Source organism: Plectropomus leopardus, chromosome 19, assembly GCF_008729295.1.
Source record: "Plectropomus leopardus isolate mb chromosome 19, YSFRI_Pleo_2.0, whole genome shotgun sequence".
NCBI classification, from domain to species: Eukaryota; Metazoa; Chordata; class Actinopteri; order Perciformes; family Serranidae; genus Plectropomus; species Plectropomus leopardus.
This window is the reverse complement of record NC_056481.1, coordinates 13031052-13046057: the sequence shown is the minus strand read 5'-3', so window position 1 is coordinate 13046057 and position 15006 is coordinate 13031052. Positions and strand designations below refer to the sequence as shown.

At 38.4% G+C, this 15006-nt stretch overlaps 2 protein-coding genes across 3 annotated transcripts in view; one reads left to right on the top strand and one right to left on the bottom strand.

The window, feature by feature from the left end:
- Positions 1 to 11147, top strand: part of LOC121958684 (nebulin-related anchoring protein) — a 26211-nt gene extending 15064 nt beyond the window's left edge. For both annotated transcript variants that reach the window (XM_042507777.1, XM_042507776.1), the window contains 19 exons: positions 66 to 219; positions 323 to 427; positions 2386 to 2484; positions 3124 to 3228; positions 3352 to 3459; positions 3675 to 3788; positions 4452 to 4649; positions 5257 to 5361; positions 5761 to 5859; positions 5994 to 6098; positions 6223 to 6330; positions 6567 to 6878; positions 6957 to 7061; positions 7809 to 7907; positions 8044 to 8148; positions 8276 to 8383; positions 8707 to 9018; positions 9850 to 10005; positions 10136 to 11147. In XM_042507777.1, coding sequence (XP_042363711.1) covers positions 66 to 219; positions 323 to 427; positions 2386 to 2484; positions 3124 to 3228; positions 3352 to 3459; positions 3675 to 3788; positions 4452 to 4649; positions 5257 to 5361; positions 5761 to 5859; positions 5994 to 6098; positions 6223 to 6330; positions 6567 to 6878; positions 6957 to 7061; positions 7809 to 7907; positions 8044 to 8148; positions 8276 to 8383; positions 8707 to 9018; positions 9850 to 10005; positions 10136 to 10426 — 2788 coding nt within the window. In that variant the 3' untranslated portion in view covers positions 10427 to 11147. The remainder of the gene's footprint in view (positions 1 to 65; positions 220 to 322; positions 428 to 2385; positions 2485 to 3123; positions 3229 to 3351; positions 3460 to 3674; positions 3789 to 4451; positions 4650 to 5256; positions 5362 to 5760; positions 5860 to 5993; positions 6099 to 6222; positions 6331 to 6566; positions 6879 to 6956; positions 7062 to 7808; positions 7908 to 8043; positions 8149 to 8275; positions 8384 to 8706; positions 9019 to 9849; positions 10006 to 10135) is intronic.
- Positions 10647 to 15006, bottom strand: part of LOC121958685 (hyaluronan-binding protein 2-like) — a 21188-nt gene continuing 16828 nt past the window's right edge. Inside the window, exons 12-13 of the mRNA XM_042507778.1 lie at positions 11579 to 11718; positions 10647 to 11392 (exon numbers count right to left, since the gene is read on the bottom strand). Coding sequence (XP_042363712.1) covers positions 11237 to 11392; positions 11579 to 11718 — 296 coding nt within the window. The 3' untranslated portion in view covers positions 10647 to 11236. The remainder of the gene's footprint in view (positions 11393 to 11578; positions 11719 to 15006) is intronic.

Sequence of the window (15006 nt, the reverse complement as noted above, 5' to 3'; positions counted from 1 at the left end):
GACTTCAGCATTAGTAAGACCACAAGAAGTGGCCTTAACCTTCATGAAACTGATCTTGTCTGCAGTGTTTCTCTGGATATGATGAACATTAGCCATGCCAAGAAGGCCCAAGATCTTGCAACTGAGACCAACTACAGGACGTTCCTCCATGAGTACACTACTCTGCCAACAGACATGAATGTCGCCCAGGCCAAGAAGGCCTATGAACTACAGAGTGATGTAAGTCTCGTCTTGTAGACATTCAAATAACAACTTGTTTTATGTTAATATGATTTTTTCACTACAGGACTAACAGATGAATGCTGTCTGTGTTTGTGTTTAGAAACAGTACAGGTCAGATCTGAACTGGATGAAGGGTGTTGGCTGGGAGGCCTCAAAATCTCTAGATGTCCAACAGGCGAAGAAAGCCGGGGAGCTTGTCAGCGAGGTAACCTCCAACCTTATGACCTAGAATGCGCTGCTGAAATAAGCTGCAGGTTAAGGGATGACATTATGGGTAATATAAAAAGGGGCTATAATGCTCATTTTCAGGTTCGTACTTATATTTAAGGTTTCTTACCATACATGTTTATATGCTTTAATGTTGAAAATGACTTTATTTTCTCTCAGGGGGAGTGACTGTAATGAAAAATAGCTGTACTTTCTACTGTAAAAAAAAAAACAACAACAAAAGCTTCTAAACACAACTGGATATTTCCAGCAGACATATAATGTGGAACTGGGGAGAAATCAACCACATCGGCAACTATGATTAAGGTTTTCCTTGAGGTTAGCATATAGCTACATTTAGCAGTGTACTCGCAGTCACTGAATGACTGTTATGCACTTTCTCCTATTGAAAATCACCAAATAAATGCTTCTAAACATAACTTGACATGCTCCAGCAGGAACTTTGATGTGAAATCAAACAGAAATTACAACATTGCCAACCGAGATTACAGAGATTACATGTTTCCCAGACATTAGCATGTAGCTACATGTTGCAGGTTATTGCAGCAGGGAAATGAATCTAACAAAGAATAGCTGCACTTTCTGCAGGGGAAAAATACCAAACAAAAGTTTCAAAACACAACCAGACATGTTCCAGTAGTCAGAAATTGGAGAGAAATATTATATACTGTATACATGTAAGAAAATAAGAAAACATAAAAGGTCCCTTTTAATTAATAAGGGAAATGTCATCAATTATGCAGTTAAATGCCAACAGTTTCCGTCCTTGACCTTCATTAACATTTCCCTCATTTATGGTAATTGCATAGGAAGTCAAATGTAATTTAAACCACTTAACATGCAGTGTGTGATTAACCACACTCAAGTGCTATTTATAACTGGAGAACTAAGGAGATAAATTAGCACAGGGAGCATGAGAAAGTGATGAGCATGATTGTGTAACATGTGAGTGGAAGACACATATCTAGGTTTACAGCATAGGTCAGAATTTATTTAAAGAGCTGCAGAGCATTTCTGTTCACCAGAAACTGGGTTAAGTATTTGGACTACACTGGGCTACAACAAGAGACCAGACTGATTATAGTAACTAAAGCTGTTTAGTATATTTAAAAATATTTATTTAAAAAAGATTCAGCCTCACTAAAAAGTAGGGCTCCCTCTTTGTTTTTTAGAGAGGCATTTTAGAAAATTGTAGCTTGCATTTATTTTCATTCAGACCTTTGAATGGAAGTCAAGTTTATTTATATATCACATTTCATTCGACTCAATGTGTTTAAAATAAAAATAGCACCATACATAACAAAAATGATACAAAATTCAAAACGTAAATATCGCATACATAAACAGAGATAATAAAAACATAAAATACAACATATAAAATGAGACAGTTGGACACTAGAAAATGAATCAGATAAAAAGGCAATATTATCATTATGCTTGTCAGAAGGGAAAAATAATAATAATACTAACATTGATAGTCATAATTTACTACTCTTTTCATGTTTGTTAATGCATGCAGTTGGTGCGTGAAGATATTTCTGTGACACATCTAGTGCAGACTGAAAAACACCAGACTCTATCTATAACCTCCTCATAAGCAGCCGGTTATTTTAAGTGTCATTCCATTACCAACATTAGACCATGAAATGACAGACTGCACATAAATAGAAAAGAGCCTTCAGTTCCTCCTGAGCAGACCTCTTTCTAGCTATGTGTCTACATATCTACTCCATTTTTACTGTATCTTTGGTAAGATATACAAACATAACCAGGTGCTTTTGTTTCATTTTCCCAGGTATTTAATTTGTCAGTGTAAGTGTTTGTGATGGTTTTGTGCCCTCTGCTGTTCATCAAATGCATGTGTAGATGTTTTCAAGGCTGCATGACATTATGACAGTCCTATAATATTCAGTGCTCTTTGATATTTCTATCTAGAAAAAGTATCGTCAGGATGTGAGTTCTCTGAGGTTCACCAGCGTTGAAGACACTCCAGAGATGGTCCAAGCCAAACTCAGCAACAAATTGGCTGTTGATGTAAGTTTAGCTATCATTTGTTTAATGCACCAAATACTGTATGCAACCAAAATACGGTAAATCTGATGTATATGCCTCACCTACGAATATTAAAGTTTGTCACTTCTTGTTGAAAAAAAACTTAAAAAAAATCTTTTTCGGCTGAACTTTTCTACTACTGTACACAAATGCTGTAAATATGAAATTAACAGAGGTAAATTAGAATGCTCAATTATGAATAATATGAAATGAAATATGAAAAAATAATAATACAATTTTATTTCATTTTTCATTTAATTTTATTTATAATTGACATTATATATATCTATATCTATATATATTTACATTTACAAAAAGTAGGACGGGAGAGCATATAGTTTATTAAGCAGCACTGTACTGATACCTAAACAGATGAAGGTCCAAGTGAAAAATAAAATACATAACTTCACATATAAATAAGTAAATAAATGTAAATAATAGAAATAAGCTTGTGAAATTAAGGTAAACATATGAACAAATAAGAAAAACATACAAGATAATCTCATGTAAAGCAGATCTGATACCAATAAGTGTACAAATTCTTGAAGTTAAAACAGATAAATGACAAAAATAAATGGAAAAAAAAGCTATATACTAAATACCTTTTTTTTTTTTTTACAGAGGTTGTACAGGGAGAAGGGTGAAAACATGAAGCACAACTACACACTCAGCGGAGAGCTGCCTGAGATGGTTCAGGCCAAGCTCAATGCTATGAACCTCAGCGAGGTAAAACCACACATACAACAACTGAAATCCATCAAACAGACAGTTAATCATCCTCTCAGCTGCCTTTGTGTGTGTGTGAGGTCCTCCACGTGGAGCTCAGTTTATACATCTGTGTGTTTTCAGAGCTGTTACAAGGAATCTTGGACTAAGTTACGCGATGGCGGCTACAAGCTGCGTCTGGATGCCATTCCTTTCCAGTCTGCCAAGGCGTCTGCAGAGATCCTCAGTGATGTGAGATTGAAACTTCTTGTTATTTTCACAGTGGGCCTAAAATTATTTTCCTGCAAAAGATGCAGATTTTTTTGTAACACAGCTATTGGCATTCTTAAACAACCATCAATATTATGAGCAATTTGCTTAACAGGTTTGTCTAATTGACAATTCAACACAATGACACTTTGTAACTTTACACAGATCATCTTAAAATAAATGCTTTGTCATTTCAGCATAAGTACAAAGAAGACTTTGAGAGGACCAAAGGGAAGATGATTGGACTAAAGGGACTGCAGGATGACATAAACATCGCTCACTCAGTCCATGCCACAAAGCTACAGAGTGATGTAAGAGCTTCTTAAGTCAGATTCCAAAATTACAATCAGTGTCATCCAGAGGTGTTGAATCTCCTTCTGTCTCCAGGTCTTTAATGCTTTTAGGTTGCACAGATATATGCTATTTTGTTTTGTACAAAGATCCCTCTGAGCAACAGCTCAATCAGAATGGAGGAAATGAACAGTCATTGGCAAAAGAAACTGAAAGATAAGCATCCAAGTGTGTGCAGATTTAGAGGCTCCTGTTTCAGTGTCAAAGAGCACAATAATGCCTGTGACAAGCAAAAAGCAAGTAACCTAAATTAACAGGCATGGTGCCGCATTAGCACAACTATTCTTTAAACATCAGCAGAGGGTTAGTTTAGGGTTAACACTCTTGGAATTTAAACAGAGAATATCATCTGAACACACTGAGGAGTGAATTAAACAAAATTAATATAACCACTGAGTACACTGCAGAGGGCCCATAGAAAAACTGGTTCCCAAAATAATCAATGCCCAAGTGCACCAGTGGGGTAAAAACACTGATTTAGGGTCACTTTTGCTTTTCTGGACTAGAAAACAAGTTACAAATCAAAGTTCTTTTAGGGAAATAATTGTTACAACAGTATTGGGGACAATGAGTGAATCAGTATATATATTAAACTGTATTATTATCTGTTTGTCTATCCCCAGATTAAGTACAAGCAGGACTCAGCGAAGGAGCTCTCTAAGTTCCACCTGCCCATGGACATGCTGGAGGTCTCCCATGCCAAAAAAGCCCAGTCACTGGTCAGTGATCAGGACTACAGGCTCACCCTGCATAACTACACCTCACTGGCTGATGACATGAAGGTGCAGGCGGCCAAGAAAGCGTACGCTCTGCAGAGCGAGGTGAGACAGCTGCTGCATCAATTTGTAATTTACACTTTTTACCCAATGTTTGATTAATTGGTTACAACATACACATGTAACACAAACTTTGCGATATGTTGTTTAAATGTTTAAGTGCTTCTGTTGTTAGTTTATGGTACTTTAACCCTTTGAAACCTGAGCAATTTGGTTTAAATTCTTTCAAAAACATGGTAGGACATCAATGAGCAACGAAAGAAAAAATAACTCAAACATTAGCAAGAAATTCTTAAAAAGTAAAAGAAAACTACCTAAAAATGAGTAAAAATGAATAAATAAATAAAATAAGGAAATAAAATCGCACACACACACACAAAAGAAAGAAAACTCACCAATTAGCCCAGGGATCAAAGGTTTGTGATATTGTGAGAGGCATCTGAAAGCAACTCAAAAAAGTGATGTCACTCCAGGTTTCAATGGGTTAAAGTGTTAAACCCACCGCACAAAGCAGCGTCACCTGAGTAATAAATAGCACAAAGTCTAAAGGAGTGATTGACATGATTTCACTTTAGCATATTAGTAAATTTTTCTCTTGTTCATTAGACCAACTGGATGTTTGAATATGGTGTTTTATGTGTGTTTGTCACAGAAAGTGTATCGCTCTGACCTGAACTACCTGCGTGGTGCAGCCTGGATCGCCACTGGGGCCCTGCAGATTGAGGGCTCAAAGAGGGCCACTGACCTCATCAGTGATGTAGGATGGCTTCCTTTATTTTCTGTTCCTTTGTTTGCCTCATGTACCAGTAAGACCGAGTCCAGTGCAATTTCATTACTCTCAGAATCATGATTTCTGTACCCCAATCTAATCCCTAGCCCATGTCAAATTAAGTGATACAGAACTGTTGGACATTTTTCTTGGGCTCCTATTATTTGCTTTATAGAGCTGGGGAACATAGGAATGACCCCTGGTCTAGAGCTAAAAGAAAGTCCAAACCACAATATATAATTGTGAATTATTTGTGTGTTGATTTTGCCATTTCTGGATTTTCGATGTCAATTTCCTCTTTAATACAAATGCAAAAGATGGACTTGATTCACCTTTAAATCTGCAAAAACTTAACAGAGACTACTTTTCTTGCTTCTTCTCTAACAGAAAAAGTACCGCCAGCAGCCGTACAACTTCAAGCACACCTCGATCGCTGACTCTCCAGATATCGTCCATGCCAAACTCAGTGGACAGATCACAAATGAAGTGAGACGTGAAGTCGATTAGTTCTGTTCCAGTAATCTTAGCCCATATCACCATTTTTTTGTTTGATCAGTTAAGCTGAACATGCAAATCCTGTTGGGTCAATACTACACAGCTGTTTTATATTTCTCTCCCAGCGTTTGTACAAAGAGAAAGGGGTGAATGACCAGCATAACTACACCATAACAACTGAGAGACCAGAGATCACACAAGCAAAGATCAATGCAGCCAACTTTAGTGAGGTAGTCCAAGTTCCTGTGGCCTTTGCTCCAAACAATACATTGTAAACATCCGTGACTTCTTTTTTTCCACAGTGTGTGTGATTTTAAGGTTAATGATCATTTGTTATTCGTCTGTCTGCTGCAGATCAAGTACAGAGAGTCCTGGAACACTCTGAGGGCTCAAGGCTACAAACTCACCATGCAGGACATCCCCTTCCAGTCCGCCAAGAGCTCCACAGGCATCGCCAGTGATGTAAGATTGCACTACACTAAAAAGAATATCACTTAAGTCAAAATTCAAAAACTTTTGATATTTGTCCAAAGTGTTCACCTAAAGAGAGACCTCGTGCACATACCAAAAGCCTGTAATGCAACCATCAGCACAGCAAAGTGCAACATTTTTTAATGATCATAGAGAGTAAACATTTCTAGTTTCAAAAATCTGCATGCTAAGAAATGTGTGATTGATTTATTATTTTGTGTCTGCAGAACAAGTACAAACATGACTACCTGCTGGAAAAAGGGAAGCACATCGGGGTCAAAAGCGTCTTGGACGACCCGCGTCTCCTGCACTGCCTGCAGGCGGGCCGGCTGGCAAGCGACCAAGAGTATCGCAAGGATGCGCTGACGGCTAGTGGGCAGTACCATCTCACCCCAGACATGATGCACCTGGTGACGGCTAAGAACGCCCAGGCCCTTGCTAGCGAGCAGGACTACAGGAAGCGACTGCATGAGTACACAGTGCTTCCTGATGACATGAAGGTCAAGTGGGCCAAAGCTGCTTATGACCTGCAGAGTGAGGTGAGAGGTGTGGATGATGAAGGGATAACTACAAAACTAATTAATCTTGACTGACCCATTTTATTTCCTTATGTCTAGAAACTCTACAAGTCAGACCTCATGTTCATGAAAGGAGTGGCCTGGGACGGTGTGGGTGCGCCTCAGCTGGAGTCGGCTAAGAAAGCCGGAGAGCTTATAAGTGATGTGAGTAGATGTCGCAAATGGTATGAAAAAAATACTTGAAAATACTTCATTATGGTCATTTGACACATTTTGCCACCCAACCTTCCAAGGGGGTTTGGGGGTATTCCCCTAGGACAATTTTTTAAGAGCTTAACAGCTATATTGACTATTTTAACCGCATTTTTAAAACAAAAATCCAACAAGAATCCCATTTTAGGGAGCTAGCCAAATAAAAAAGTTAACTCACAATTAGTTTTCAATGGCTTATTATGACTCTTTTTATATATGACATACTATACTAGGGCTTTTAAGACATTTTTACTTCATGCTATTCTATGACCTTTAATGACTTTCTTAATTTTTATTTTTATGATATATTAAACTATGCCTTTTTATGACATTTCTTACAGTTTTTCTTTTATCACATACTATACTAGGACTTTTTTTGAGCTGGGACAGATTGCTGAAAGCTTTGTTTAGTCATTATTTTGTAATTCTTGTCTAAGTGAACAGCTTTCTTTTAATTATACTTACTAAATGTTGCTAATCGGCCTTTCTCTTGTAATGTTGCAAACATTTTGGTTATATCTTATGAGTTTTAATCTTAAACTTTAGTTTTCCATTTACCATCTATTTTTTTTTCCCTGAAAAAGTTTACTGAATAAAGCTTAGAGTACATTTCAGTTTAAACAGGATTTATTGTAACACAACTCTCAGCCATCTGTAGACCCTGCTGTTAAAGTGTGTGTGTGGTCTTCCTTCATGCAGAAGAAGTATCGTCAGCTGCCAGACAGCCTGAAGTTCACTTCTGTGACCGATTCCCCCGATATTGTCCACGCTAAAACGAGCTATCAGCAGTGCAGTGAGGTGGGGTGAAAAGATAAACATGCATAAGAAATAATGCAAAGTCTCCTTCTACTGTACTCTGCAAAATTCTAAGCACAAAAAATGTGGATGTTCTGTGAATCATGATGTTGATATCCTGTTTGTCTTTACACTGCAGAGGCTGTACAAATCTGGAAAGAATGATGACATGCATAAGTACACTTTACACCCTGATGATCCAGACTTCGTCAGAGCCAAGATGAACGCCCTACAGATCAGTGATGTAAGGCACACCTCAGATACTTTCTCATAATCCCAAACACAAGCAAATGATTTGCAAATCCACATCAAAACCTGCCAGTATCACTTTCTGAATTTTTTTTGTCTTCAACATTTTTCCCCCCATGAAGAAAGTCTACAAGGCAGCTGGTGAGCATGTGAAGACGTCAGGCTATGACCTGAGGCTGGATGCTATTCCGTTCCAAACCGCCAAGGCCTCCAGAGAAATTGCCAGTGATGTGAGTTCATGTGATAGTTCAGTTTGTGATAAGATTCAGCTCTCTTCATACTTTCTTGGCATTTTTGAAGCACAAATTAGGATTTAATAGCACTTCTTACTGCATATGCGCCTTTTTCTTCGGCACCTTAATGTTATCTAGAGTTAGGAAAGTTTTGCTCATGTATTCTGGATATAGCAGAATTAGTATAAAACCTATTTAAAAAAAAAAGGGAATATTTCAAAATTTAATTTTGCGAAAAATTTGTCATAATCGGGGGAAATGCGGAACAGTTTGACGGCCGGAAATAATATGAAAATTGTGAATCTTTTTCCCTCCTACAGTTCCGCTACAAGGAGTCCCATCTAAAAGAAAAAGGTCAGCAGGTGGGGTTGCGCTGTGTGGAGGACGACCCTAAGATGGTGCACTCTCTGGCAGCCAGCAAGCTCCAGAGCAACCTGGAGTACAAACGCCAGTCCAAGGAGGACCGGGCCCACTACAAAATCCATGCGGACCAGCCCGAGTTCTTGCAGGCGAAAAAGAGTCAAGCTCAGGCCAGTGACCTCACCTACCGCCGCAAGCTCCATGACTACACCTGCGACCCCGAGCAGCTCAATGTCAAGCATGCCAAGCAGGCATACAAGCTGCAGAGCGATGTAAGTCATGCTGCATGAATTTAATATTTAAAAAAAGGTTCTTAAAGCGGCTTTGTTGCAGCGAGGGTTTTATTCACTACATCTATGTATTTAACACTGAAGACCTATTTAAATCATGCAATTTTATGGATCTCGAACTGACCTATATTTCAGTGACTATGGTAATTAAATTAATTACATTTTATTTAATTAATTACACTAAAGAACAAAAAAATGATAATGTTCCTGGATTTGAAGCCAATCTCAATGCCCTTTTAGAGGAGACCTGTGTCCAAATCTTTACTTTAATACCTTTTATATTTCAGTTGATATTATGCGTAAATTGTGCATATCCTTGTCTAACCACTCTCAGTTTTGTTTTGGGCTGCAGCATGCAGCGAAAAAAGCTCTGAAATTGACGTAGCACCATATAGTGGACAGACAAAGTTAGCAACTAGCCGATTAACATGGTGGAGAATTTAGCAGCTGAAGAGCTAGATATATGACTAACAATTTGTGGAGACCAAACACAGAGCTAAAATAAGACTGAATGTTGGATTTACAGTCATCATGTGGCCAGAAACACAATTCCTTGAACACATCCATTATTACTGGATGTGTAAATAGGCAAAAGTTTGTTTGCTATATGCCAAAAACTGACCGATGTGTATGAAACTTGTGGCAGGGTGGTATTCGAGCGTGTAGATGTTGGTTGGTTTTTAGGGATCAGTTTAACTTGAAATACGCTGAGAGGAAAGAAACCACAGTAGACTATTTGTCTTGTAACCCATCTCATCAAATTTGACTCCTAAAATACCAGTGTGCCTAACTGTTGATCTGTTTTTGTTGCAGGTGAACTACAAGTCCGACCTGAACTGGATCAGAGGAGTGGGCTGGACCCCTCCAGGCTCCCACAAGGCTGAGCTCGCCCGCCGTGCTGCAGAGCTGGGACTGGCTGAGGGAGTCAGCACTGACGAGGCTATTGCAAATTATCAGCACATGATGATGGTGAGAGAGCATGAAGTTTAGTGGTTTTCTCTTGTTAAACTTTTCCTCAATGTGAAAACCAATACATATAAAACATAACATGCAGGTTTTCAAAACGATCTAATTAATTTTCTCAATGTTTTGATTTCAGCTGCATCACCAGCAGCAGATGGAGCAGCAACAGCAGCAACAGCAGACTTCAGAGCAGGTGGAGACTAGTGAGGAGATTGAACAAGGCGTCAACATGGACGCCATGGAGGTCCTCCATGTCAAGAGGAAGAAGACCATCCACACAGTCCAGAAAAAGTCCACCACCACCTCAAAAACCTTCAAATCCATGGAGAAGAAGTCCAGCACCACCTCCTCTTCCTCCTCGGCTGCCCTCCACAACACAATCCAGGCATCCATGTCAAGTAAAGCTGCTGCGATAGAAGACGCGTAAATAGAGACAACAGTGTTTAAAGACGGCCCTTTACAAGTGGTGTTTGTGGTATCTGATAAAAATGACTGTAGTTACATGAGATGTAAAGCGGAGCTTCTGTAGGTGCATCAGTGAAACGTAAAATGTTGTCAAATTGAAAACACGGGAGTAAGCATGTTGAAAAAGGGCAGAACTTGTCAAGTTGGTTTAAAAGATTGTCAGTGGATGTAATGAGCAAAAAAAGAGTTCAAACAGAATCTTTATTTTCAGATTGAATACAAGGTATCTCCTCAAAAGGACCATGTTCAAAACCAGCTAAAGCAAAAACATCAAGATTACCAAAACTCAGTTTAGGTTGTTTTTAAGACAAAAGTGAGTGTTTGGAAAGGAAAGCTAGCATTCTGTTTTTGTATATTGAGTGTGTGAGGAAGATATGAAGCTGAATGGCCAGGACTGCAGAGGATTTTTTCATCAGTTTTTTTTTTCTTTATAGATTTACAAAAGGCTGCAAGTTCAAATGCGCAACAACATGCAGTTTTCTTACAAGGTAGGCCAACCTAGTGCACTTCGAGCAAGGCTCAGTGAGAAAGAAGTCCTACTGAAATCATGTGTGATCTAAATTTTGTCTGGCAGGTTCAGCTTCGTGAGTTTGTATCAGTGCCCCTTTTAACTCAAAGCTGGGCTGGGAGTAAATGCTTGGTTTTATTGCTGATAAAATAAACTTTCTTTTTTTCAAGGCAAACTGTAGTGTAGTTTTTTTTTTTATCCCAAATAAACAATATTTTTCAGAGCAAAAAACAAACACCACAGTACTGACTGAATTGATGTAGTTTAGTTGATCTTGCTTGTGATCCAGTTGGTAAATTGGCTGACGTTAGCATAGATCCCAGGCTTGTTCCTCTCAGCACAGCCGTAACCCCAGCTCACAACACCGGTGATATAGTGTTTGTCATTTTGCTCACACACCAAGGGTCCACCTGAGTCACCCTGCAGAGTTAGAAAGAGCATGTTAGGAATATCATATTTACTGCACAGGGCCACGAAGAAAAGGATAACTCCCTTTCTCACCTCTTCTACAAATTGTTAAATTAAATACCAATAGCTTTGAGCAGCCATGTGAATGTATTAACAATGACATAAGCACGTTGGATTCAAATTCATGAAAATACACACCTGACAAGAGTCGATGCCACCCTGCAGAGTCCCTGCACATATCATGCTGTCGTCCAGCACACTTCCGTAAACAGTATTTTTACATCGCTGCTCAGAGATCAGGAAAACACGAGCGTTCAACAGCTGGCTGCTGTACCTCTCTAAAAAGTGAAGGACAAAGAAAACTTTAGGATGTTTTTGGAGTGTTTTTTTGACATGCTATATTATAATGTTTACAGCTGGTTTTTTTTCCAACATTCTATAATGCCAGGTGTCTCGATATGCTATTTTATGTGGTTTTCTACTGTGTTTTGACATGTCATTAATTTAATTTTGTTGACAGCCGACACCATAAGATTTTCTGACATTTTTTAGACATGCTATATTATGATGTTTTTGGAAGGTTTTTCGTCATTCTATACTATAACATGTCTCAACATACTATTTCATGAGGTTTTCAGCTGTATTTTGGATACGAATAAGGATATTTTGGATATGACATATATAAATATGTAATATTTTGACACTGGCACGCTATTTTAGGCAGTTTCCATTTTTTCGACATGCTGTATTTTGGTGTTTTTGGACGTTTTTGCAACTCTCTATACTATGGTGAGTCTTAGTACGCTATTTTAGGCAGTTTCCAAATGTTTTCAGCTGTTTTTGGGACGTGTCATATTTTGACATTTTTGCCATACTATAGCCTTGCATTTTGGGTCATTTTTTTTGACATGCTATATTATTGTGGTTTTGGCCACTTTTGAAACTTTCTATGCTATGGCCTGTCTTGGCAAGCTATTTTTGGTAGTTTTCAGCTGTTTTTAGAACATGTCAAAATTTGACATTTTTGCCATGCTATAGCCTTGTATTTTGGGTAATTTCTTCGACGTGCTATATTTTGGTGTTGTTGGCCGTTTTTGCAACTTTAGATGCTATGGCGAGTCTTGGCATGCTATTTTAGAAATTTGACAAATTGCCAAAAAGCAGCTGCATACCGCCGAGAATAGCCTGCCGATGCACGCCATAGCAAAGAAAGTTGCAAAGAGGGCCCAAAACACCATAAATTTGGCATTTCCAAAAAATGACCAAAAAGGCAATGCTATAGTATGGAAAAATGTCAAAATATGACATGTCCCAAAAACAGCTTAAAACACCCCAAAACAGCATAAAATAGTGTGCATAGACTTGCCATAGCAAAGAAAGTTGCAAAAATGGACGAAAACACCATGAAATAGCATGCTGAAAAAATGACCGAAAAGGCAAGGCTATAGTATGGAAAAATGTCAAAATATGACATGTCCCAAAAACAGCTTAAAACACCCCAAAACAGCATAAAATAGCGTGCCGGGACTTGCCATAGCAAAGAAAGTTGCAAAAATGGATGAAAACACCGTGAAATAGCATGCTGAAAAAAATGACCGAAAAGGCAAGGCTATAGTATGGAAAAATGTCAAAATATGACATGTCCCAAAAACAGCTTAAAACACCCCAAAACAGCATAAAATAGCGTGCAGAGACTTGCCATAGCAAAGAAAGTTGCAAAACTGGACGAAAACACCATGTAATAGCATGCTGAAAAAATGACCGAAAAGGCAAGGCTATAGTATGGAAAAATGTCAAAATATGACATGTCCCAAAAACAGCTTAAAACACCCCAAAACAGCATAAAATAGTGTGCAGAGACTTGCCATAGCAAAGAAAGTTGCAAAACTGGATGAAAACACCATGAAAAATAGCATGCTGAAAAAATGACCGAAAAGGCAAGGCTATAGTATGGAAAAATGTCAAAATATGACATGTCCCAAAAAACAGCTTAAAACACCCCAAACAGCATAAAATAGCGTGCCGAGACTTGCCATAGCAAAGAAAGTTGCAAAAAATGGACGAAAACACCATGAAATAGCATGCTGAAAAAATGACCGAAAAGGCAAGGCTATAGTATGGAAAAATGTCAAAATATGACATGTCCAAAAACAGCTTAAAACACCCCAAAACAGCATAAAATAGCGTGCATAGACTTGCCATAGCAAAGAAAGTTGCAAAAAACGGACGAAAACACCATGAAATAGCATGCTGAAAAAATGACGAAAAGGCAAGGCTATAGTATGGAAAAATGTCAAAATATGACATGTCCCAAAAACAGCTTAAAACACCCAAAACAGCATAAAATAGTGTGCAGAGACTTGCCATAGCAAAGAAAGTTGCAAAAAATAACGGACGAAAACACCATGAAATAGCATGCTGAAAAAATGACCGAAAAGGCAAGGCTATAGTATGGAAAAATGTCAAAATATGACATGTCCCAAAAACAGCTTAAAACACCCAAAAACAGCATAAAATAGCGTGCAGAGACTTGCCATAGCAAAGAAAGTTGCAAAAATGGACGAAAAACACCATGAAATAGCATGCTGAAAAAATGACCGAAAAGGCAAGGCTATAGTATGGAAAAATGTCAAAATATGACATGTCCCAAAAACAGCTTAAAACACCCCAAAACATAGCATAAATAGCTTGGGGAGACACGCCATAGCAAAGAAAGTTGCAAAAACGGACAAAAACACCATGAAATATAGCATGTCTGAAAAAATGACCGAAATGGCAAGGCTATAGTATGGAAAAATGTCAAAATATGACAAAAAGGTCAAAAAAACAGCTTAAAACACCCCAAAACCAGCATAAATAGCGTGCCAAGACTCGCCATATAGCAAAGAAAGTTGCAAAAACGGACCAAAACACCAAAATGAAATGTCATGCAAAAAAATGACCCAAAAAGCAAGGCTATAGTACTTCAAAATGTCAAAATATGACACGTCCCAAAAACAGCTAAACACAGCCCAAAACCGCCTAAAATAGCGTGGGGAGACACGCCATAGCAAGAAAGTTGCAAAAACGGACAAAAATATCAAAAATAGCACGTGAAAAAAATGACCGAAAATGCAAGGCTATAGTATGGTGTTACAGACGCCAGTGTTGTTTTGGTGTCCCATGAGAAAAAACAGGTTGTGGAACTCGCTTCTCAGAACAGTGAAAATGACGTGCCGGAGGTTTGCCATGCAAAGAAAGTTGCAAAAACTACCCTGGGGTGTTTCCTCTGCCTGTGGCTCGCTCTTTTTACTCCTGAAAAATGACCCAACCAAGGCAAGGCTGGTAGTATGGAAAAAATGTCAAAATTTTGATGACACTGTCCCCAAAACATGCTGGTTGTCTATTAAAGACTGCCAAAACACCAGTGGCGGCTGTTCTTAACCCATGGGAATTCGCTTTGATAGTGCAAAGAAAGAGTGCAAAAACTTGGATCGTTAAAATTTGTTACTCGAAATTAGCATGTCTTGTCAAATGACACGCAGGCTATAGTAGGCAAATGTCAAAATCTTGACACACTAGGCTTTAGGGGTGGTTGTGCTGTTTGTGAAAGTTGCAAAAACTGGATGCAATTTGGAGAGGCTTAA